This window comes from Oreochromis aureus, unplaced genomic scaffold (genome assembly GCF_013358895.1).
Source record: "Oreochromis aureus strain Israel breed Guangdong unplaced genomic scaffold, ZZ_aureus HiC_scaffold_375, whole genome shotgun sequence".
Lineage (NCBI taxonomy): Eukaryota > Metazoa > Chordata > Actinopteri > Cichliformes > Cichlidae > Oreochromis > Oreochromis aureus.
Genome location: NW_024108922.1, coordinates 813 through 27237, shown reverse-complemented (window position 1 = coordinate 27237; position 26425 = coordinate 813). Strand labels below are relative to the sequence as shown.

General features: G+C 43.4%; 1 protein-coding gene across 1 annotated transcript in view; it reads left to right on the top strand.

The window, feature by feature from the left end:
• LOC120437042 (zinc finger protein 423-like) overlaps window positions 1–24210 on the top strand; it is a gene marked incomplete at its 3' end in the record, with an annotated part of 45060 nt that extends 20850 nt beyond the window's left edge. Inside the window, exons 2-3 of the mRNA XM_039607772.1 lie at window positions 1421–1483; window positions 24007–24210. Of these exons, the coding sequence (XP_039463706.1) occupies window positions 1421–1483; window positions 24007–24210 (267 nt within the window). The remainder of the gene's footprint in view (window positions 1–1420; window positions 1484–24006) is intronic.
• Between the last annotated feature and the right edge of the window lie 2215 nt (window positions 24211–26425).

The window sequence follows — 26425 nt, the reverse complement described above, 5'->3', positions numbered from 1 at the left end:
CTCAGCTGGGAGCTAACGTACTGGTCATTGTGAGGTGGCACAGCAGGCGTTTTGTTTTTCTTCTAGTTTTTCTCTTCTAACGTGTCTCGTATGTTTCTCTCTGCTGTCGTTGGCAGTCGTATTCGCTGCGGTGGGAGGTTCCTGTGTTCACGTCAGACTCCTGTGTTTGTCCAGGGATCCATTAGTTTGTTAGCACTCTGTGGTCCACATCTGGCTCCAACAGGGATGTTGAAGACTTGATCCAAACGTTTGAGTCCTGCAGACAATTATTATTATTATTATTTTGTCAAATAAGATGAGTCCACAAACCAGGCCGAGTTTATAGACACAGCAGCTTTCTGACTTCGCTAAGCATGCTAGGCTGGAGAAAATGATGTGGAGTCTGAAAAACATCATGCAGATTTGAGAGTGTTGCACTGCTCGGTGTGCATCAGCATTTGGATGTTTACAGCACGGTGTGAGTTTGCACCGCTGCTTGCAGCTAATGGGAGGAGCTAAAGTTTGTGTGCTTATATGGGTCCAGTTGTGGCGCAGCTCTGCTGTTTTTTCCTGTTATAAAAATGATTTCCTCTCTCTGCATTCATCTACAAAAATCACTTTCATGCAGACATTTAGTTTCTTTTTTAAGAGGAACGCTTTGCTGATTTATAGCTTCTGGCTTTGTTTGGAGCTTACGGCTCAGGTTTGATGTGAGGATGAGGTTGGTCACCAGGGAGCTGATGAGGACATGGAGTGAGAAGTATTAGGAGAGGTGTAGAGATGTGGAGGGGCGGAGGTCACCGGTGAGAACAAAACATTTGGAGGGATCAGAGACAGAGGTGAGCGAGGGAGAAGTGAGGCACAGCGTGTCGGGGAGGGGGCGGACGGGAAATCCCATTGTGTGGTGGCTCTAGCCATTTCCTGTTTGTGTGCCAGCTGTACTTCCCTCCTTCCTGTTGTACCCAGGAAGTCGGTATGACAATCCAGCTTTGATCAGCTGTGTGTGCGAGTCTGAGAGATCTCAGGTCATTGTCATGTTTTGTTAATTCCTTGGTCTATTTGTAGGTTCAAGTTCAAGTACATTCGCTCCAGAGAATAAACCTGTTTAAAGACAAATACCGATGTCCTTAGGCGCTCCCACGCTCGGTTGAAAGTAAGAAGAGGTAAGGAGTCGCCTTAGACTTGACTGGTGTCTGTGATGCTTGGACGAAAGCACACGGTGAAACCACGAGACAGGAAGTAGAAACACGGCTTCATTTTAATCACAAAGGTGGTTTTTCTTGGTTGTAGAGAGAACCTGATGGCATGTTTTATTTAAAATTGTGATATGATCATTGAATTGTGTGGCTCCTCTGCTCTCCTGCAGACGGTGGCTCTGTAATTAGCTGCAGGTTTAAACCACCGTTTATTTGATTTTCTGTGTCTGTCTCCTTTTTTCTAGCTGTCGAAGAAGGAGAGTCTTCAGAGTGTGGAGGAACCTGGGATGGATCAACTGTTCAGACCGGTTAGTGTACAGACACACACACACAGTGGTCTCACACATACACAGATGCATGATGACGATGTATGTTTGTGTGCGGGTGAGTCCAAGCAGGCCGTTTGTAACGTTTACTCGGGGTAACTTTGAGGTGATGAAAATGGAAACGACGGGAAGATTTAGTGACAAAGAAGAAAGATCGAGGGACTGTGAAGGTTCAGGGAAGGAAAGAGGACAGAAAACTGTAGCTAGGCAGAGCAGCAGTCAGTCTCAATAATACTCTAATAGAGAGAGATTTGTGTGCTTTTTCACTGCTCTCTGTGGTTTGGTAATTTCCTAGGAGGAAGACAAAGACGGCAGATTTTTTTTTCTCAGATTTAGTTTTTCCTTAGTCTTCGTGTCTCCTCCCATCTCCTCTTGGCTTGTGTTTAAACACTGAGATGGAAATTTAAAGTTGCTCAGCTTTTTGCCTCGATAGGAGATGAACCGCAGAACCAGCTGCTGTTCAAGGTTCACGTGTAACATTAAAGAGAAATGACGAAATACAATCGTGTGTATTAAAGATGGCAAATGTATAAATACGTTCAATTCAGTTTTTTCACACAGCGCCAAATCACAGCAACAGTCGCTTCAAAGGCGCTTTATATTGTAAGGTAGACCCTACAATAATACATACAGAGAAAACCCAACAATCATATGACCCCCTATGACCAAGAACTTTGGCGACAGTGGGAAGGAGAAACTCCCTTTTAGCAGGAAGAAACCTCCGGCTCAGGGGGTGAGAGGAGGAGGACAGGATAAAGGCATGCTGTGATTCAGGTATGATTCAGAGGTGTATTAACACACAGGTTTAGATGGATGTCTTTTATTTATGCTTCAGTCCCAAATCCTGGTGCATCTGTGGATTTTGTGTTATTCAGGCTACACTGTAAGATTTCAGTTGCTAGCACCTTCTATAAGTCAGTGCCAGTCATTTTCCCACTGATTCATCTGCAGATATTTGTCCATTAATTCCAGTAACCTATCGTTTAATTATGGCAAAATTATGATCTTGACTATTTTGGTCAGTTGTTATAATATTGAGTATTTAACACGATTATTTATCATTTGTAGAAAATGTATTTCTCTAAAATAAACTTGAAAACAACGCTAAATGACTTCATGGAAAAAAGAGGCTGAAGGAGACGTTGTCGTCCAGTTGGTGGTTAATCCCAGATCGGAGGGTGTTTTTGACGTTAAAGCCTGTGTCACGGGGGAGCCACCGGTCCCTGCCAGCCTGCATCCTCCACCACGGGAGCAACCAGAGGCTCGGGCCACAGCGGACCTGCACCCTGAGAGCCACAGAGCCTCCTCTTTTATTATGTGCTGCTGTTACCTTGGCACCTCAGTACAGAGGTCACATTTGGCCTTCACCATGAAGCTGTGTCTGAACAGGGCAGATTTCTAATTGGTTTACAAAGAAGCTGCTTTCTTGTTGTTGTAGTGATCCTCTCTGCAGAGTTGGTGTAAGCTGTTTGTTTATTAAAGGTGTAGGGCTTGTTAGTGAAGATGAACACAGATAAACTGAATCTCCCTGCACTAATGTTACTTTCATGGAATACTGCAATCGGAGAAACTCCAGCCTCACGGCCTTTTTTCTGTACAAACACCTTTTGTGATTCGCTCCAATTGAAAACGTCCCTGTACCAGACTCACAACTGCTGCAATGAGTCAAAGGTTCATGTGTGCAAACGATGCAGCTGCTGGGCCCGTATGCTAAGCTTGGCACGACAACGTTGGCGATGTTTTCCTCAGTGCTGTGATTGGTGCTCGGTAAAGATCAAAGTCCACATTTTCCAGAAACAGCTGGACTACTGTAGGTGTTTGTCAGCTGTAGTTAGTTTTGCTGCTCCGGTTTGCAGCGCATCAGAGAACAGTTAAACACTTCCTCTGACTGGATCCCAGCAGGGACGTAAGATACTGCTGAATGTGGTAAATATGCAGTTATCTCTCTTTCTCTCTGCCGCTCTCGCCCCGTCTCTCGTTAAGCTCTGCAGGGATAGGAGGATAGGAAAGTATGACCCTTGGGGTGTCTATGACGTGCCGAACCCTCCCATCCTTGCCCCCCCCCATTTCAAAACTGTGCTAACTCTCCTCCAGGGGCCACTGTACAGGTCTACGTGTGTGTGCGGCTGTGTGTGAGTGTGCGTGTTAAGGGGGGTGCTGACTGAGGTCCTGGGTGGCTCACTAGAACTGCTGTGTGTGTCAGTTCCTGCAGGAAGCTAGAGTCCCATGACACACACACACACACACACACACACACACACACACACACACACACACACACACACTATCTCAAACTCTTCCTACCATAAAAACACACTGTCCTATATTCCCTTACTCAGCCACTCTCTCAGGTTGGATGTTACTGCCAGCATCTCCATGTCACTGCGTGATCTGCGTGCTCTCTTTCTGTCCCTCTCTTTGCTTGTGCTTTTACCTTTTGAGTGTTTATTTGGGGCGACATTAGGATGAGTTTGCATGTGTGAGAGGGAGGGGGTGAGGAGCGAGAACTGCTGCCTACATCTTACCCGAGCAGATTAGAAAGAAAGAAGACCTCGCTTCCTTTCCTCCCTGAGAGATGATGTTGAAAAGGACGGGGTGAGAAAACGGGGAATAGCAAAAAAAGAAAGGGAACAAGGAGAAATATACCTTCCTATCCTGCTTCCTAATTCATAAACTTCCAGCCCTCTAGGCTATTTTTCCATCCCTCAGTCTTTCTTTGACTTACTCTGGAAAATGTGTGTTGAGTTTGGAAAGGCCTGCTTGAGTGAAGGCGGAGGGAGTGTGAGGGCAACTCGAATAGTTTTATTTTCCCCTTCTCTTTTCCTCCTCCTCCTCCTCCTGGCCTTTCTGCCCCCTGAGGTGCCCTGAAACCCTCCTTCCCTTCTCCCTTCGGTCCGTGCCACACCTCAGCGGGACACAGAGACAACGTGTCCCCTTCCCCTGTTTGCTCTGTTGCTGCCTGGCTCTCCCAGTGTGCTGGAAGAAGGAGAAGAAGAGGAAATGAGAGACGTAGTTGGAAATAGCAGCAGTGTTTTTTATTTGTTTATAAGCTCCGTGTATTTCAGTCTTGGGTGAAAGAGAGGAAGTCATGAGTGATGTCCAACTGAGCAGGACCGCACTCGAGGGTCACGTGCTAATAAACTGTTGGTGATGAACTTGTTCTCTTTCTCTGGAATCATGTGTTCCTCAAATCACACTGACAGTCTGCTGCAGACTACAGTGACACACACGCACGCACGTGCACACACACACACACACACACACACACACACACACACACACACACACACACACACAGAACGATCCAGTGAGTCATCATGGAAAAGATTTGTCAGGTCCCTGAGCTGAAACTGAGAAGCTGAGACCTTCTCATTGTTGTTCTTCTTCTGTGTGAATGTGTGTATATATGTTCACACACACACACACACACACACATGTGGTGACAAAACCGAGCCGTGAAAATGTTTCCTGCACCTGTCAGATCTGTGTCAATATTAGGAAAGCGTGTTTGAGCATATCCAAGCGCTGCAGTTTCTGAATGCGTTTGTACAGATGGTGGATTTTATGTTCCTGGTCAGAGGTTCAAACTGGAGCAATAAGAAAATCTTTGGCCTTTCTGAGGACCTTGAATAAAAGATCTCTTAGTACCATATCACCCCGACTGAAGACTAACTTGTGGTTTCGAGCATATTTAAAACTATTTAAAACCATCTCCCAGTTTGGATGTGGGACACAGACGCTGTCTCTGCTGTTAGGATTAGTTCATAGTCAGGGCGGGATCAGGTGACCCTGAATCCGGCCTTAGTTATGCTGCTGGGGGATTCCCACGGTGCACAGTCTTTGTTCTCCACTTACTTAGCTTTTAATAATTAGTCGTTATTAATCTCTGCCTCTCTTCCACGGTGCGTCTGTTGTCCCGTCTTCCTCCCCCAACTGGTCGTGACAGATGGCCCCGCCCCTCCCTGAGCCTGGTTCTGCCAGAGGTTTCTTCCTGCTAAAAGGGAGCTTTTCCTTCCCACTGTCGCCAAAGTGCTTGCTCATAGGGGTCTTTATTTTCTCTCGATTATTTTAAGATCATTGCCTTACAAAATACCGCCTGAAGTTAGAATTGGGTGAGACATGCAGTCCATTACAGGGTCACACCTTAAACCATCCAAGGCCAATTTGGAGTTTCACCAATTAACATTTGGAGGAAGCTCATGCAGGCAAACTGCAACAAACTGCTGCCCTGTGCTGCGCTTAACAGGATCCAATGTGCTTAAAATGATAAGATAACAATATTAATTAGCAAAGTGGGAAGTCACCAGATTGAACTAGTGACCAAAGTGACTGCTGAAGGGAACGAAGCATATCACTGACTGAAATATAACGACTATGAAATATGAAGCAATGGCCAACAATATACACGTCCTCCTGTCCACCAGTTGGGATAAACAGAGTGTGTGAGGAATGTCAGCAGGTGAGAGGATTTTTTCCAAGTACAAAGGACGGACATAGAGGAGAGATTGCAGGCTGTATCACTTTTCTCCTGCTTCCTTGTAATAGCTTTGTGGTGGCCAGAGCTGAGAAAAACAGGACACTGGCCCTCCTCTCACTCTTTCTCTCTCTCTCCCCCTTTTCTCCTGCTTCCTCTCTCTTCCTCCATCACTCTCTCACCGCTTTCCTCTGGAGGTCCATAATGTAGTTTTAATTTCCCCAAGGCTACCACAGGAAAACAGTTCTGTGCTCGTGTGTGTGAACTCTTATTGTCTGCTTGTGACAGTGCACAGTGCATCTGTGTTTTTGTCTGTTTTGCAGCAATAAGCCCTTTTCTGTCTCATTTGTGTCGGTGTGCATGCGTACAGCAAAAAAACAAAATAAGCGAGCAGCTGTCAGTTTGTGAGTGTGTGATTCTGTCGATCTGTGTGCGTCTGCGTGGTAAGTCTGGATGATTTTATGTGTGTTTGTTGCTTCCTTCCGTGACGTGAATGCCTCTTTCATCATCCTGTTTCCAGACACTGGCGTTGGGTGCTGCTCTCCCTTACGGCACCACATCCCAGGGGTGTGTGTGTCTGTGTGTGTGCATAAACACGTGTCAGTGTGTATTTGTGTGTGACTGGTACTCTGTGGTTCAGCAGATCTCCTCTGGGGAGGGGGGTTGTAAAAAATACACACAGTCACACACATGAAGACTGGGGGGGACATGAAGTGGGAGCTAAATGGGAGGAGGTGAGGTGAGAGAGATGGGCTTCTTAATATAGCCACCTAACACACACACACACACACACACACACACACACACACACACACACACACACACTAGAACTCACAGAAAGAAGAGGCAGAGGGTGAGGGGGGGTGATTCTCCTGGGAGGTAGAGAGCAGGCCTGTGTTGTTGTGTCCAGCTGCACCTGTTCAGTCTGTGTGTGTCAGTGTGCATTTGAGTGTGCAATCATTGCCAAATGTGTCCACCGTCCTTTGTGTCTCTCTGGTTCTGCATGTTTGGAGCTCCAGTCGGTGCTCACAGCAGCAGTGTCTTCGTTTTGTAGCAGCGCGATTAAATGAAGTGTTTTCAGCCCCACTGGATCAATACTGCACTCTGTGTACTATAAATTACACTCAGTGCTTAGTACATAAGCTAATGTTACAGCATAGTGGTGTCCATAGATGTTTTGTTGAAGCAGGAGACTGGACGTGACCGGCCCCCTTAGGTCTCAGATGAAGAGCTGACCCCGTGCTCTGCATTACTGCAGACAGTGCTCCACTCCTCTGTCACTCTTCAGTAAAATACTTGAACTCTTCTTCTTGGGGCAGCGACGCATTCCCAACCTGGAGTGTGCACTCCTTGGACTTATAATTAGATCCTCGAAAACAAACCAGCTGTGAACATGTGGAATAAGATTGCTCCCGGTCCTGTTTCATCATTCCTGCCAGTGTTCTCACTCAGGTGTCCTGTGAGCACCTCTCACCAAACGCAGCTCACCACCTTCATAGTGGTTCCATAAAAATAAATCATTTTATAATAACATGCATGTCTTACTTGAAGCTGTTTCTTATCCAGCCTGGTGTGAGTCATGGTCCGGTCTGCAGTGTGATGTGGAACAGAGCTTTGTGTTGAAAATGTCCGATTTCTAAACATTTTCCTGGAAGCTCAACACACTTTTTTCCGCCCTTTGATGCCTCTTTTGGGGATACACAGAGAGTGTGTGTGTGTGTGCGTGTGCGTGCGTGTGCGTGTGCGTGCGTGCGTGCGTGCGTGTGTATGCTTGGCCAGCAGAAACACGTCTCTCTGAGCTGCAGAGTCCCACACAGGCCACAGTAGCATCTCCTGGCTGCCAAATCTAACACTTGAATAACTACCTTACCTTTGCAGTATTGCAGTATGTTTTATTCCCCTTTAACTCCCCCTCCAGCTTTGGCGCGCTCTTTCAGTGCACTTCTGTCACCCTGGGGCAGTTCAGGAACATTTCCCAGAGTTCATTAGTTCCCTAGTTTGCTTCCCAAAGGATATATAGAGATGTAGGATGAACGTGCTGACTGTGTGCGTTTGATTTTTGGTGTTCCAGTTTGTGTCTCCACTAGCACATCCTGGCAACTGCTCACAGAGAGCGCCTGTAGGACAGCGCGTCCATACTGAGCGTGCTCAGATCCGTCATTTTGTTTATATCTCGTTTCTTCGAGGGGAGAGGGAATCAGTTCTCTGTGTCTTTCTCTCTCCTATCCAGTGTGTTTATGGCTTATTATCATTTAGCTCACTAATTACTTCAATGAAGTCATTTTAATGTGGTTAATGAGAGAAAACACGCAGGCGATCTTAACAAATACACCCGTGCTACGAAAATACACAACCCTCCACACATACTGTTCTGTGAGCCTAACGAGTGGTGATTAGTGGGTCTCAGCTAGGCGTGGTTAGGCTGTGCAACATCATTCTGCACCGTGGACTCTGCTAATTCACTTCTCTTTATCTAATTACCCAGGGTTCACGTGCACACACACACACACACACACACAGGCATGCAGCGGTACGTTGTGTACACACACCACCTGGATATAGCTTTCCTGCAGATATGTAAAGTGACCTCATTATTCCTGAGCTACCCGTTTATATATTTATATTTGTATGTGTTAATAAACAGTCCTCAGGTTAGTGAGGCTGCAGCCAGGAATATTGCTTATTACATTTCCCCAAGAGAGGCACAGCGTAAAACCTCTTTTCTCCACATCCACACTGATGTTGTGTGCTGTCACACACTCGGGCCTTTCTGTGAAAATAGCTCATAATATTTAATATGAAGCTGGGATATTCATCGTCTCTGTGGTAGTATATGTATTTGGAACCAATCACAGTGCTCGTTCTGTAGTGCGTTTTCTTTAATCCAAGGTTTCACTTTGGGCTAATAGCTGTGGATGCAACTTTGCAATAAGAACCAGCAAAGTGAAAAAGCTGGTTAAGATGCCATAATGACGTTTAAGCACAAAGTCTGCACTGAGGCTCTTTTTTTCCCTGCACCCCCAAATACTGGGTTTAAATCTTTAGGTACCCAGAATACAGCTGCTGTTCCATCCAACTAACTGGTTAATTTCGTTTAAATGCATGTTGTGTATCCCAGGTGTGACGCAGTCCCTCATTATATGGCTAGAATAAAAATCATCAGAGTTCTGTGAGTGATAGAAAACAACCCACATAAGTCGCGCTGTACATTTGGAATATTTCCTGTAGTTAAACTGCAGGACGAGCCTCTGTGGCTGACATAAGAATGAACCGTGTGTGTGTGTGTGTGTGTGTGTGTGTGTGTGTGTGTGGCGTGATTTAGAAAAAGAGTGTGTAGTTATTCCTGGCGTAGCGACTGTCTGTGACTCAGAGATTATGGTTCTCAGTAGAGTGTGTTCAGATGTGTGCGTTTGTGTGTCTATAAGTGACTACAGCTATGTCACTCTGTGTGCGTGTGTGTGCGTGTGTGTGCGTGTGTGTGTGTGTGTGTGTGTGTGTGTGCACGCGCCATAGAGAATGCAAGTGGATGACACGCAGATGTTATTTGCGAGGGACCGCTGTCATAATATTCAATCAATACCCTGCGGACACACACTCATGCGCACACACACAGACGCACACCTCTGTATGTACCCCGAGCACCCGTGGGAGTCATCTGCTTTCATTAAGTAGGCCCGCTGCTTCTCTGTGCTATGATTGGGTGGAGCATCTAAGAGGAGGAGAAAGGTGATGCACAGTGTTGGTCAAATTACTTGAAAAAAGTAATCAGAAACTAATTACTGATTACTTCCCCAAAAAAGTAATCCCGTTACTTTACTGATTACTTATTTTCAAAAGTAATTAATTACTTAGTTACTTAGTTACTTTTAAAAAACAATTTTACCACCTGAATAGGTGATAAAGCGATAGATCTTTCAGCCCAGTTCTACTTTTTCTGCATAATCCATCATACAAAATGTAATCAAATGGAAAAGTCTCTTTTTAAACTTGTTTTATTAGTTTTAATCTTTTAACTTTATGCATCAAGCAAAAACTTAATTATATGCAACATTCTCTGACTGGAAGAAATTTGTTTAACATTTAAACCTATTTTCTGCACATTCCAGCACATAAAATAAAATATTTTTTTGTGTTTACAGTCAGACTTTCAAATAGATGCGAGTAAAACACAGCAGAAAATAAATAAAGTCAAAGGCTAGTTGCTCTATTTTCACCTGTAAAGCAGGACCGGGGTAGGCGGCGGAGGTTTACCCTGGTGCAGGTGTGCTGCAGCGGTCAGTTGAAGACTCATGCGAGTTTCTCTGTGAATTTCCGTTACAGTCGTGGCGCTTTTCGCTGCTTGCTTGGAAGTTTAGGGCTTTTTTCGCTGTAAAAGAAGTTTTCTTCCCACGCAGTGAACAGTGGACACTAATGTTTTTGTCACTTTTTATGGAATCAAACTCAAAATAAGGTCAGTACTTCCACGCTTTAAACGCTGCACGCTCATACTCTCTCGATATATTATCCATTGTTGATCTGCACACAGCTGTTGTCACGAACGTCGCACTCGCTTACGTCACTGTCATGAGACATTCGCGCAAAAAACTCACGGTTTTAGTAACGCAGTAACACAGCGTTCCTACGGGAAAGTAACGGTAACCTAATTACCGTTTTTGCAACAGTAATCCCTTACATTACTCGTTACTTGAAAAAAGTAATCAGATTACAGTAACGCGTTACTGCCCATCTCTGGTGGTGTGAGAGTGTTTTAGGAACTAAGTGAAAAATGACAAAGTAAAAATTTATAAAGTAACACAGTGCAGTCATTTTGACTGGAAACACTTTTGTATACACACTAAAGGATATTTTCTGCTAAATGGGTATAAAATTGAATAGAATGTGTCATAAATGGCACTTTTAAACCACTGTAGCCTCATGAGGAGTCAATAAAACTGCAATTTTGTGCTTTTATAGAACTCAGGCAGCATAAAAAAATAAAGGCCGTGTTTACTTACTGCTTATATAAATTTTTCTTTTTTACGGACGATATTACTGTCATCTCACACACACACACACACACACACACACACACACACACACACACACACACACACGCTGGCCAAGCCAGGAGGTCTGCTCCAGAGTGGTAATGATCATAACCGAGCTTACAGCGACAGCGCTCTCTTGAAGCCCGCCCTCATCAAATTCTCCCCGTAAGAGAAGTCCTAATTACAGGGTGGGTGGGTAGCAGAGGACCACAGAGAGCGGTGTGTAAACACCAGCCCCTCCTGTTGGCCCCTCTCATCCCTTTATCTTCATCACCCATCTCTTTATCTCACTGCACAGGATTTGGGGGCGAAACACTATTTGAAAAAAGTACAGAAAGAGAAAATAAGCGAGTGATGAGGAGGGAGGGGTGCAAATCCATCTCTTGTCTCTGTTGCTATGACAGCAGGTTGTGTTGGCATGCAGTGGAGTTGGCGCTGCCCTCACCTCTGGCATCAGGGAACCCCGGGGACTGTGTGCACATTGTATGTAGTATGTCCATATTTGCTTTCTGCATGTATGCATGTTCAGATAATATATAAATAAAAAAGTTGAAATGCCTTTTATAGCAGCCTGCATCGTGTTTTATTCACTTCCTACAAATTTGACAAAAACCTGGTGTGTATTTGAAAAGCTGACTGTTAACACACATATTTAAAGTATGTGTATAGACCCTTTGTGTGCTTCTGGTATGTATGCATTTATGTGTGTGCGTGTGCACAATGAGGAGCGTGCACGTGCAGTTTGTCAGCCAAGGGGCTGTTTTCTCTCCCCGGCCAGACGGCGCTCTCACCACTGGACAGATGGCCAACACCCTCCCTCACTTCTTCCTTATCCCTTCATCTATTCCTCCTTCTCTCCCTCCATCACTGTCTTCCTCTCCTGCGTCCCCCAAACACCACATCACCTCAGTCTCTCGTTCCCCACCTCCCAGCATCCCTCATCCCTATTTCCCATCATACTGCTGCCATAATAAATCAGAGTGCTGTGCCTGATTCACTTTTCCTCACGTTCCCCTAACAGGCGTCCTCTTACACCCAAACTTAGTTAGTCAGACTAAAATAATAACAGCGAGGGGAAAACGCCGTGTAAGTGTACCTGCTCGTACACGCTGATGCTGACCTGGCTACTAAGTTTTGATGGTCAGACTTTTTCTACCAGACTCACCCTGAAATTAAGAGCCAGAAATAGCAACATATAACAAAGCGGCGCCTTTCTATCGCGTGTGCACGTTAAATGATGTTTCGAGCTCCTCATGGACAAAACTGACTTGGAGCTTAATCGCTTTGACCTGTAGCTGCACTCTCTTAAAATAGTTTTCATTAGTCGTGGAGCTCATTGGTTCTCAACTGGACAGATTTAAAAGGTGAGATTTAACTTTTCTGAGTTCTGCATTGATGAAGCTTCATGAACTGTGTGATATAATAATTAATATGTGCTATGTTGAATTACCTTATTTTTTGTAGAATAATCTTTTCAGAATTGTTATCTTAAATGTTTAAACATTGCTCTCGATCTCAGGCTGTCCCCACTGCTTATCCTTTTTTTTTCCTGGCATCTTCTCTGGTCTGTGCATCATCATTGTCATATTTGCAGTCGTTGATTGATTGTGTTTTATTATGACTTTTATGTGTTAGCAGGGCTTTTCTTTTCTCTCCTCTGGTATCATCTCTGAAGCCAAGTGTCTTCAGTGTCGTCCTTTGGATCCTCAGCGTTTATAATGTGATAATAAGGTGTGAAAATGGAGACACAATGGAGCGGTGAGGATTGGGCCTCCACAGCCTCCACTGGTCCCCTCTCACACTGCTGTGTGCTACCAGGACACACACATTCACATTACATCACATGCTAAGTGATAATCCACACACAGTATAAAGTAATTGGCAGTGCAGGGCTGGTAACTCACTTTTTACACTGGATGCAATAAATGATAACCAGTTCTGTGCTGTTGTTAAGACCACACTATGACACTCTGTGACACTCAGGCTACGTCCACACTAATGTGTTTTCGTTTGAAAACGCACCGTTTTCTCTCCGTTTTGGCCTCCTGTCCACACTGAGACGGCGTTTTCCCCAAGGAAAAAACGCAGCGTTTTGGAAACGCTCTCGAAAATGCATACATTTGAAAACGGTCGCAGTGTGGACAGCAAAAACTGAGACTTTTTAAAACGATGACACATGTTAGTCATATGATGCAGTCATGTGACCACTTCAACCAAGGCAGCGGAGGGCATTATACAGCAGTTGTTTTGTTTGACAGCCCTATTAAAGGTTAATATCAGTCTGTACGTCCTCCAGACAGCTTTTCTTCATATTCTTTAATTCTCACTCGCTTTTGCAACTTGGTACTTTTGTGTTACTCACAGCAACAACTCCACCTAGAGCTGGGCGATATATCGAGATTTTTAAAAATATCGATATATTTTTATACGAGATATAAGATGTGACAATATCCTTTATATCGATATAGTCTATGTTACGTTATAATTATAGTTGCGGAGCCGCAAGTTTGCCTCTCTTTAGTCCACTTTTGTCTTTACGCAACGTTACTCGACCTCAGCTCCGTTAATGAGTTACTGCGCATTGCCCGTCGCGTGGGACTGGACGGGCGTCAACGTGTTAACGAGCTAACCACGCTAACGAGCTAGCCACGCTAACGCCATGCACGGCCTGAAATCCTTTCATCTTCTCAAAAGTTGACTGCGCCGCCTTTTGTATGAATTCTGGTTGTGCTTGATGACCGCGAACCGATTTTATGTGATACACAGCGCTCAGCAATCTGTCAAAACATGTTTTAGTTCGACTTTGGTAAGCTACGGAGCTGCACCGCTTGATGGATTGTCGAGCATTACAGCTACCGAGGAGCCTCGCGGAGTGATACGTGCTGTGCTTCAACGTAATATTACCGTGACAGTGTGTATAAGGACCATAAATGGCTCCTGTTCAGAGACATGGTTACGAAGCGGATTTCAAACTCCAGGCTGTCAGTCACGCAGTAGAAGTTGGGAACAGAGCAGCTGTGAAATCTGTCTTTGTTATTATGGTCAGCGTCTGTTAGTTTACATTTTGACTGCACAATTTGCTCTTTGTTATGCACAAAACAACATAGTTTTCTTTTATTTATAGAGCATCATTATTTAATAAATGCTCATAATTCATGTACATCTATGCTGTATGTTAATAAAAGTGCCTGTGTGACATCTGGGACACAGCTTTGACTAAGAACTCTCTTTTTGTTCTTACTTTATGGCTTTAAAAAAATATCGAGATATGAATTTTGGGTCATATCGCCCAGCTCTAACTCCACCTCATTGTTAGTCCCTCTAAAAAACACGGTGCTTTTCCTCGACATTCTGCTGCGACGTTTCAAAGAGCCGGAAAGTAAATAAACGGCAGACAGAAATGAGGCAGGTCGAATCGTCTTGCATTTCACGCATGCGCAGGACTGGAACATAAACGTTTTCGTCAGTTTCAATGTGGACGCACAACTCTGTGAAAACAACTGAAAATGATAGTGTGGACGCGGAGCGTTTTCAGACATACAGTTAAGCCCATAATTATTCATACCCCTGCCAAATTTTGACTTAAAGTTACTTTTGTTCAACAAGCAAGTTCTTTTTTGAGCAGAAATGACACAGGTGTCTCCCAAAGATAATAAGACGATGTACAAGAGGCATCATTGTGGAAAAAAAATTTTCTCAGGTTTTATTTATATTTTAGCAAAAAGTATCATGTCCAGAATTATTCATACCCTTCTCAATAATCAATAGAAAAGCCTTTATTGGCTATTACATCAATCAAACGCTTCCTATAATTGCAGACCAGGTTTTTGCACGCTCCACAGGCATTTTGCCCATTCATCTTTAGCAATGAGCTCCAAATCTTTCAGGTTGGAGGGTCTTCTTGCCATCACCCTGATCTTTAGCTCCTCCACAGATTCTCAATTGGATTCAAGTCAGGACTCTGGCTAGCCACTGCAAAACGTTAATGTTGTTGTCTGCTAACCATTTCTTCACCACGTTTGCTGTATGTTTTGGGTCATTGTCGTACTAAAATGTCCACTGGTTCCCAAGGCCAAGTTTTTCTGCAGACTGCCTGATGTTGTTGTTGAGAATCTTCATGTATTGCTCTTTTTTCATGGTGCTGTTTACTGTGATTAGGTTCCATGGTCCATTGGCTGAAAAACACCCCCAAAGCATTAGGTTCCCACCACCATGTTTGACAGTGAGGATGGTGTTCTTTGGGTTGAAGGCTTCTCCATTTTTATGCCAAATGAAGGCAACATCATCGTGACCAAATAATTCAATTTTTGTTTCATCTGACCATAACACTGAAGACCAGAAACCTTCTTCTTTGTCCAGATGAGCATTTGCAAAGGCCAAACGAGCTTTTGCATGCCTTAGAAGTGCCTGGAGAAGTGGCGCTTTTCCTTGGTCTGCATCCGTGGAACCCAACAGTGTCCGTTGGACTGTCTGCCTTGAGACATTGCCACCAGCAGAGCCCAGATTCACCAGAATGGCCTTGGTGGTGATCCTTGGATTCTTTTTCACCTCTCTCACTATCCTCCTGGCCAGCACAGGTTTCACTTTTGGCTTCCGACAACGTCCTCTGAGATTTTCCACAGTGCGGAACATCTTGTATTTTTAATAATACTTTGCACTGTAGCCACTGGAACTTGAAAACATTTGGATATGGCCTTGTAGCCCATTCCTCACTTGTGAGCAGCCACAATGCACAGCTGCAGGTCCTCACTGAGTTCCTTTGTCTTAGCCATGACTGTCCACAGACCACCTGCAGAGAGCTGCTGTTTTTCACCTGTTGAGTTGATCAAAACAGCTATTTCCAATTAATCAGGGTAATTAGGATGCTTTAGAACAGCTTTGACTATTTGGAATGGTATGGAACTTTGGATTTTCCCAGAGACTGTGACAGTTTGTAGAGGGTATGAATAATTCTGGACATGATACTTTTTGCTCAAATGTAAATAAAAGCTGAGAAATATTTTTTTTCCACAATGATGCGTCTTGTACATCATCTTATTATCTTTTGTGAGACGCCTGTGTCATTTCCAGTCAAAAAATAACTTGCTTGTTGAACAAAAGTAACTTTAAGTCAAAATTTGGCAGGGGTATGAATAATTATGGGCTTAACTGTATATGTCGTTTTCAAATTTATCCGGGCTAGTGTGGACGTAGCCTCTGTGACACGCTGTGACACACCGTGAGACACTCGTGGGGACGTCGATCGTGCATTGTGGAGAAAAGGACCCAAATGCAGACTCACAAGCAAAGAACAAAGAAGGGTGCAGAAAAACTCTAACAAAACCTTTACAGGGGAACTAAACTAGAAACACAGGATCAGGAGCTGGAAGATGATCCGACAGGAGACGGGGGGAGGCTGAGACAATAAATGGGGGAAGTGGAGGCTCACAGGAACAGAGCTGAACTGAAGACACTAAATGACAAAAGGAAGTAAAGTGAACGTGAAGCACACAGGACAGGACTACCAAAATAAAACAGGAAGAGTAACGAACACAGAGACACGACAGAGCCGAGGGAGCGAGAGAGACAAGAACCAGAACCAAACTCAGAAGCAGAACAGATTACTCTACTTCGAGGTTTTAAGTGTTTGGTTCCGTATTACAGTTTTTTCTGAATGCTTAAACCCTAACTGTGCTTCTTATAGCACAATTTCTAAAACTATTAATACTTATGGCAAAACCACTCACTGAGTTTGCAAAACTAAAAGCACAACTCACTGCTTTACACTCAATTTCCAAATGATCAACACACTCCTAGCAAAACTATACACATTTATGGCTATTATTTACAGTATTTTGCCAACTGTCTGGCACACTGTCACATGTGAAAACTGTTTTAGATAATCAGTTCACTTTGCAATCCGCCTAAGCACTATAATACAGGTAAGCTGTCCGTGTGGAGTACAATGGAGGGAGCAGGAAGAGTGAGAATTAGAGGAGGCCGAGGAAGAGGACGTGGAGGTGAAGAAGTAGGATGAAGAGGATGACGAGGACAAGGAGGTGAAGTTAGAGGAAGAGGACAAGGAGGAGCAAGAGGAGGATGAAGAGGGGGGAGAGGAAGGGTAAGAAGAGTAAGAAATAGAATTGCTGATGACATCAGAGCTACAATAGTGGACCATGTAATCAACCATGGAGTGACCCTGAGGGAAGCTGGCCAACGGGTTCAGCCTAACTCGAGCTGCTACACTGTAGCAAGCATCATAAGGACATTTTGAAATGAGAGTTGGTTCGTACAGTCACTTTGCACTAAGATTTGTTGCACTGCCATGCTAATGAGAAACACAACAATACCATAGATGGAAAAATACTGAAATTGTTACTTTACAGAATTGCTAGACGACCAGATGCTGGGGGCAGAGGAAGCATGTTCACTGCAGACCAAGAAACGCATATAGTCAATATGGCGATTGCAAATAATTCCATAAGGCTGCGCGAAATTCAGCAGCGCATAATTGAGGATGACCTTCCAAAACATACAAAATGTGAGCATTTCTGTATTAGGTCGTGTACTTGCCCGCAACAGAATCCAAATGAAACAAATCTACAGAGTACCTTTGGAAAGAAACAGTGAACGTGTAAAACAGCTGCGATATGACTATGTGCAGGTAAGCTATACTATCACTGGTACTTACCACCTTCATGCCCTGTCTCCGCAGTCTCTTATGTGTTGTGTGGAGGGTCCGGGCTGCGAGGATTATGGCAGTGGTGACTTTTCCCAGGAGAAGCTGGGACCCTGTTTATTAGAAGGGTTTAAAATTTCTGTACTTTTAGGTGACAGAAGGAGACATGTGGCCTGGTCAAAACACAGAGAGCTGCACTCTAAAAGATCTTTAAATATAGTAAACATACCTTGTGTGCCACAGACTGCTCCCAAACACGAGGGGGCAAATAATACCTCTAAAACACTTAAGTTGGCTTTATTAAACATTAGATCTTTAGCTGGGAAAACATTTTTAATTAATGATTTAATCACCGAGCATAGCCTTGATTTTATGTTTTTAACTGAAACTTGGTTGGACCAAAGTAACAGTGGAGCTGTTCTCATCGAGTCGACCCCTCTTACAGTTTTATCAGTGAGGCCAGGGTGAGCAGGAGAGGAGGAGGGGTTGCTGTCTTATTTAATGAATCATTTCAATGTAAGCAGCTATCTCCTGGAAGTTTTCAGTCTTTTGAATATGTGGCTTTACAGCTGAAGGCCCCATCCAAAGTTGTGTTTCTTAATGTTTACAGGCCTCCCAAATACTGCACAGACTTTTTTAATGACCTCAGTGAACTGCTGTCTGTGATCTGTGTTTCGACTGTGTAATTATTGTTGGGGATTTTAACATCCATGTGGACAACCCTCAGGACAAAGGGACTAAAGACCTGAGTAACACTCTGGGCAACTTTGGGCTGACTCAGCATGTAACAGAGGCCACACATAATAGAGGACACACTCTTGACCTACTGATCTCCAAGGGCCTGAGCATTTCAAAGGTTTCTGTGTCTGATGTGGGCCTGTCTGATCATTACTGTGTTTTCTTTGAAAGTAAAATCTCAGCCCACACAAATATATCAACAGCAGTAATCACAAAACGGTGTATAACTGAACACAGTAGTGAGATCTTTAACCAGGTCTTCCCATTAACACCTGACCTGTCCAGAAGTTCAGTCAATGAGCTCGTCAATAGCTTCAATGCTAAAATGTTAAATGTAATGGACACTATTGCTCCCATTAAGGTGAAGGTTATCTCTGGAAGGAAAAAGTCTCCATGGAGAAACTCCACACTGGTGAAAAATGAAAAAGAGTGTAGGAAAGCTGAGCGCAGATGGAGAAAACAAACCTCCAGGTTCATTATGACATCTATAAAGAGAAACTTCACAATTATAATTTACAACTGAGGAGTGCAAGGAGGTCCTACTTCTCTGACATCATCACTAAAAACAGTCATAACGCTCGGGTCTTATTTTCTACAGTTGACAGGCTAACAAACCCTCCTGTGTCAGTGGCAGCTGAACTTCATTCGACCACGGCCTGCAATGACTTTGCCAAATTCTTCACAGAAAAATCCAAAAGATTAGACAAGCAATTGGTACATCAACAGCAGATCCAGGAAATGTACTGTGTCCACGAAAAACTGTTTAAACACCATCAAACAGTTTAACCCTATTAACAGCAAAGACCTGGAGGACATCTTAGGTCAACTGAACTCCTCCTCTTGCTGTTTAGATGTCCTGCCAACAAGTTTTTTCAAAAAGGTCACAAAGACTTTGAGTCAGACCTGTTACAGATCGTCAACTTTTCTTTAATATCAGGTGTGTTTCCAGAACCACTAAAAACTGCTGTAATTAAACCTCTACTGAAAAGGACAATCTTGACAAGACACAAATGAATAACTACAGGCCGATCTCAAATCTCCCATTTTTAAGTAAGATTATTGAAAAAGCAGTTTCTCAACAGCTCAATTACTTCTTAAAACAGACTAACTGCTATGATGCCTTCCAGTCAGGTTTTAGACAGAACCACAGCACTGAAACCGCTCTGACCAAAGTGTTTAATGACATATGTCTGAACACAGACAGTGGAACAATGTCAGTCTTAGTTTTACTGGATCTCAGTGCAGCATTTGATACAGTTGACCACAACATATTACTCAAACGACTGGAGAACTGGGCAGGTCTTTCAGGAACTGTACTAAACTGGCTCAAAACATACTTAGAAAACAGGAAATACTTTGTATCAATAGGTAACTTCACATCTGAGCAGACAAGTATCACATGTGGAGTTCCCCAAGGTTCCATCTTGGGACCCCTTCTGTTCAACATTTACATGCTCCCACTGGCACAGATTATAAAGAACAACAAAGTAAACTATCACAGCTATGCAGATGACACACAAATATATATCACAATGTCACCAGGAGACCGAAGCCCTGTACAGGCTCTTGGTAAATGCATTGAGGAAATTAATGACTGGTTGTGCCACAATTTTCTCCAGCTAAACAAAAACAAAACTGAAGTAATAGTCTTTGGAGCCAAAGAAAAAGCGATTACAGGTCACCAGAGAACTTCAATCTATACACCTAAAACCACAAACCAGGCGAGAAATTTGGGTGTAGTGATGGATGCAGACCTAAACTTAGAAAAACATTAAGACAATAACAAAATCAGCTTACTATCACCTCAAGAATATTTCAAGGATAAAAGATCTGATGTCTCAACAGGACCTGGAAAAACTAGTCCATGCATTCATCTTTAGTAGGCTTGATTACTGTAACAGCATCTTTACAGGTCTACCTAAAAATCAGTCAGACAACTACAGCTCATTCAGAACTCTGCTGCTCGAGTCCCCACTAAGACCAAAAAAGTGGACCACATCAGTCCAGCTCTGAGGTCTTTACACTGGCTGCCTGTCCATCAGAGGATAGACTTTAAAGTTCTGATGCTGGTCTATAAAGCTCTGAATGGTTTAGGACCGAAATATATCAGTGACCTCCTGACCCAGTATGAACCTTCCAGATCTCTCAGGTCATCTGGATCCGGTCTGTTATCAGTCCCCAGAGTCAGAACCAGACACGGAGAAGCTGCATTCAGCTTTTATGCTCCTTATATCTGGAACAAACTCCCAGAAAGCCTCAGATCAGCTGAAACACTCAGTTTATTTAAAACCAGGTTGAAGACTCACCTATTCTCAGCTGCATTTGAATAAAGCACCAAATCCACACTTAAGTTTAAATTTCAAAACCTACTTTTTAACTACTGATTTTATCTACTGTTCTGATTTTATCTACTGTTTTGATATTTGATTTTATATACTGTTTTGTTTGTTTGTTTGTTTGCTTGTTTTAATCAAATTCAAATCATGTTTTTGTTTTTAATGTCTCTGTAAAGCACTTTGAATCACCTTGTTGTTGAATTGTGCTATATAAATAAACTTGCCTTGCCTTGCCTTGCTGAATTTGGAAGTGCATACTGTAGTGCTGTGCATGTGCCTGCTGTGCTGCATTTGTTTTGTCTTGTCCAGAGAGTGATGGAGCTAGAGGCAGATGGGTCATGAGCAGTTTGTTGTGGATGAGGCTGGTTTTCACCTCATTAAGACAAGGAGACGTGGCAGGAACATTATTGGACACCGTGCCATAATCAATGTCCCAGGACAACGTGGTGGTAACACAACTATGTGTGCAGCTATAAGTCAAAATGGTGTTGTTCACCATCATGCAACCCTGGGCCCATATAACACTGCACACATTATTACATTCCTGGACACCTTACATGACATGCTCACCAATGTTCAGAGACCAGAGCAGACCAGATACGTCACCATATGGGACAATGTTAGTTTCCATAGGGCTGCTTTGGTCTGCAACTGGTTTACAGATCACCCATCCTTCACTGTACTCATCCTCCCCCCATACTCTCCATTCTTGAATCCAATTGAAGAGTTCTTCTCTGCCTGGCGCTGGAAGGTCTATGACCGTCATCCCCATCAACGCATAGCCCTTTTACAGGCAATGGAGGAGGCATGTGGGGATACTGACCAGGCATCATGTCAGACCTGGATACGCCATTCCAGAAGATATTTTCCCCGGTGCCTTGGACTAGAGGACATTACATGTGATGTAGATGAAATTTTGTGGCCGGACCCAGAGAGACGACACGATGTAGACTGATTTCTTTTTTTTCCTCAGTGAAATTACTGTTTTGTTTGGACTTAGAAATAAACACTTGTGTTTGTTTTGATGTGTGTGAATAAACACCAGTACTTGAAGTTTGGATCCCTCAATGCTTACGGACCTATGGCAAAAGTAGAGCTGGGTGATATAAGATTTTTTCATATCACGATATGCTTTTTTCATTTCAGGCGATAACGATATATATCACGATATAAGCCAAATAACTATATATGTAAGATTTAAATGTGATGTTGCTCACAAATAAAATGTGAAATAATCAGCAGCTTGTTTTGATTTAAATATTCATTTTCCATAATAAGTTCAACAGGGCAGATGTACTTAAATGAGGCTTCAGTTTTATGGTAAAAATGGTAAATGGCCTGCATTTGTATAGCGCTTTACTCAGTCCCTAAGGACCCCAAAGCGCTTTACACTACATTCAGTCATTCACCCATTCACGCACACATTCACACACTGGCAATGGCAAGCTACGTTGTAGCCACAGCTGCCCTGGGGCGCACTGACAGAGGCGAGGCTGCCGGACACTGGCGCCACCGGGCCCTCTGACCACCACCAGTTTTATGCAAAATAAAGGCAAATATTACAATCTACACAAAAGGCAGCCGCTAAAGCGTTTAAGTTTTACAATAGAACAAACAAAACAGACTACTAAATTGTCAGTTCCACTTAGAAACAAAATATTAATTCTAAAAATAAATCTTAGTTTATTTTACAGAAAAAGAGACAAAATTGACCAACTTACATAATATTGCTTTGGAAGCGCTGTCTGAGAGAAATGTTTATGTCCAGGGAGTCGGTAACGAGGATCCATTACCTTAATTAGCTGCTTGAATCCTTCATTTTCGACCGTGTTTATTGGTAGCATGTCTTTAGCAAGACAGTAGCTATGGCATTCGTTATGTTGCTATGGCTCTTACCTTTTTGTCATATGGTAAGACGCTGGCGGCCGACTCAATTGACTGTTGCTGCTTCACAGGGATTCCCCTGGTTGTTTTCGATGACGAATTAGCGCTTTCAGTCAGAGATTGAGCGTGCTCCAGTGGGTGGCACTGCTTCAGGTGATAAAAAGGTTTGTTGTATTTCCAGACTTTGTGGGAACATGCTTTCAGCACAATTTACAGTGCGCGTTACGCTGTTTTTGTCAGACTTCAAATAGCGAAATACCTCCACACTACGGAACTTCTCTGGCCCTTCCTTTCGACAATCTCTCCGACATTGGAACCGTCATCTGTGTTCCCTTCGTATTCTGGTCACCAAAAACCCGCACGGCGGCTGGCTGCTTCTCAAACAAATACACACGCGCGCCTTGGCACTTGAGCTGTACGTAACAAGTTACGTGACGTGATGCTGCGGCTGTGATTGGTTCGGCTCTGCGCTACTTAATTTTTATTGGCTATTGGTTTTTTTTATAAGACAGGAAGAGAGAGATGAGGTCTATCGCAATAGTTTCATTTTTCTATCGAGAAAAAGTTATTTCGCAATACATATCGTTATCGTTTTATCGCCCAGCTCTAGACAAAAGTATGAGCTCAAACTGACATAGCCTACCTGGTGCACAGAGAAAGCAAAAGCCAGATGTGTTTTTCATTCATACCATCAGTGTGTAGTTGGTGCATTGTGTGCTTATTAATGTGATGGCTTGTGTTAACTGTTTGATACGAAAATACAATTTTTACAAAGGTTTGGAAAGTTAAGCAAGAGTTATTAGCTTTTGCAAGAAAACTACAATGTTTTGCTGATTTTGTGAAGGGTTTTCTTATTTGTGAGTAGAGTTTTGCAAAAATAGCCAATAGTTACAAAAAATGTGCTTAAGCCATCAGAAAAAACTGTAAGTCCTGTCAAGGAGTCTTGGAGGTGATAATGCCGACTCTATTCTTCTAACATAAAAAGCCTTTTTGGAAGTGTTTCAATGTGAAATTGAATTTGACATCTCAAACTGAACAGAATAACGGAGTGTGACAGCAGGAACAAAAGAAATACAACAACACCAATTAATTATTTAAAAGGCAAGAAAACATTGAAAAGTTTGGTTTGTTCTGTGAATCAGTGTGAACAAATGTCACTAACATATGCTGTACTCTAAATAAAGCTTATTGCAAAAACACCTGTGAAATACCTGCAGGTCTAAGTGACGGGCACGGCAGCCTAACCTAAAATGACAGCAGAGTGAAAGTGGGTGAAACAGAGGGCAGTGAATATTTGAATGGGATGGCATCATATCGAATGGCACAAAGATCCGAACTGTGATCGTTCACAGTAACAACGACTAAACTTGTAATGTGTTTCTCTGCAGACATAGCGGCATCTGAAAGAGACGCCGACCCCAAAGAGGGGACCGGTGCTGAAGACGGAGAACCAGACGAGCACGAGGACCGCGATGACCGAGATCACGACGATGACTTGGACGACGAATCCATCTTCACCTGTGACAACTGTCAACAGGACTTTGACTGTCTGGCTGAGCTCACTGAGCACAGAACCAACCACTGCCCAGCTGGTAAGACTGGTAATGTGATTGTGTTTTTTTTGTTTTAACTGGCCAGGCTCCCATTACTGTGTGATACTTTATCATAAAACAGTGAATGCAGTGCAGGGCAGTGTGCAGAGTCATGATAAGATAAGATAAGATACCTTTATTAGTCCCACAAGGGGAAATTTCATGTTAAGGTATGCCAAAGATACCTGTACATGGTGCACTTAATCCTCAATATCTTGTCAATCAGGACCTAATTAAAGCTCATTTATCATATTACATCAACATATCTACTGTACAGTTAAAAGTGCAGCGTGGTTTCCAGCAGGAAAGGTGGCGTGCTTTCAAATTAACATCAAACAGCTGTATCATGAAGAATCACTGGACTACCTTAGTGACACGGGTCCTGCACTGTTCTCTGAATACCTATAGCTATAGGAATCACACCTACCCATAGCGTGTGTCCCACAGGGATGGACACACACACACACACACAAAGGCCGTTATTAGTAACGGTGTAATTAATGGAGGGACTGAAAGGAACACAGCGGGGGCATCTGGTTCCTACAGATTAATCCAAACAGTCCCTTAACAAGCCGACACACAAACGCACACTTACTTTCTCACTACTGCGAGGCAGTCTCCCCTTGGCGTCTGTGGGTATGTGTGTTTACTTTTGATAGGGGGGATGAAGGAGCAGGGAGGGGGGCGGAGGGCTTTGTTTAAACGGGTAAAGATGGTGTTTCTACAGGAGTGGGTAATGTAGATGGTGAGAGCCCCGCTTCATCTACCTCTGATTCACCTGCTGGTTTGACATGAAGTCCCACTAGAATTTCATGTAGTGCTTTGTCTCACATGCAGGTTATGAAGTTGCAGTAATACAAAATCAGTGTTTTACGTTTACTTTTGTTAGTGTGGCGTCATAACAAATATTTAGAAGAACACGAGGACAGACAAATGGCAGACGTCCTCGTTCCTCCTCCTGCTCTGTGGGGATGAGCTCAAGACGTGGAGCTCAATAAGAAGGTTTTACTGAAAACAGCAGGAGATTCATTCACACTGGTCACAGCTGACTCTGTCAGGTCTTTAAGTGATGGCGTATGAGCCCTGCTACTGGGTCCAAAATACTCTGCGTTTATTAAGGTTGTTGTGTTTTTAAATGCTTTGTATCTTGTTCTATGTAATCTCAACAAACCCGTAAAACCAGTCAGTGATCACTGTCGGCCTCTCTCGGTTTTTATCACCACTGTTCATTTTAAAGCTCAGTTTTTAAACCCTTCCGCTGTAACTACAGCCCAGCCCATGCAGCAGTATATTAATGACTAACCTGGTATTGTGGATGGATTATCTCAGTTGTTCTCCTGACTGAAGTTTGGTCCGTTTACAGCATCCTGCCATGCGATTGCATCCTCCAGCTTCACTGTGTTTAGTTTTCTGTCTTCATTTATGTTGGAAGTGATAGCAGAGCTGTACGTTTGAACTGTTTCAGAAATCTCTCAGTCAGAACATGCTATATCATGTTTAGGTGGAAGCTAGCGAGCTAACTTCCTGCTAAATTCTAACTCGGTGAAATGTAATAAATTCTGTTTTCATGGATGCCTGGATGTTAAACTTAATTGTTACACCTGGTAAAGCAGCAACGCTGATCATTTTATTAAAGATGAAAGAATTTAGACAGTTTGTAACTCTCAGTGATGCCGCAGTGTTCGTTTGACTTTGGGACCTGAAGCGGAGTTTGGACCCGGAAACGTCTAATGATGACAGACTTAAAGAGCAGATTGTTTGGTTACATTAATATTACACTGATATTCACTTAAAAAATTAAAAGTTGAAGACCCCTTCATTTGCATGTCCATGTCAGTTCACAGACACACAGAGTGCACACTCAGAGCATCACAGGGCCAGCAGCTCAGAGCTGCTGTCGGAGCACGGGATGTGGCCTGTGATTTCAGCAGAGGAGTCTGGGGAGGGCTACATGTTGCTGAGTGAGAAAGCTGAGGGAGGAGGGGGGAGGTTGAGAGGTAGCGCAGTCGAAAGAAATGAAATGAAATAATAAAACATGTTTTTCCCTGGAGAAAGAGCGGTTGAGATTGCACAGTAATCCCACGGCTCGGCGGGATGTGTGCAGAGTTTTGTGCATGTGTTGGCGTGTGTCATTGTGTGTAAAGCATACATGTTTATTAGTCTTGTGTGTGCGTGCACGTGAGCATGCAGAAGAGAGTACGTATGAAGTTCGTGG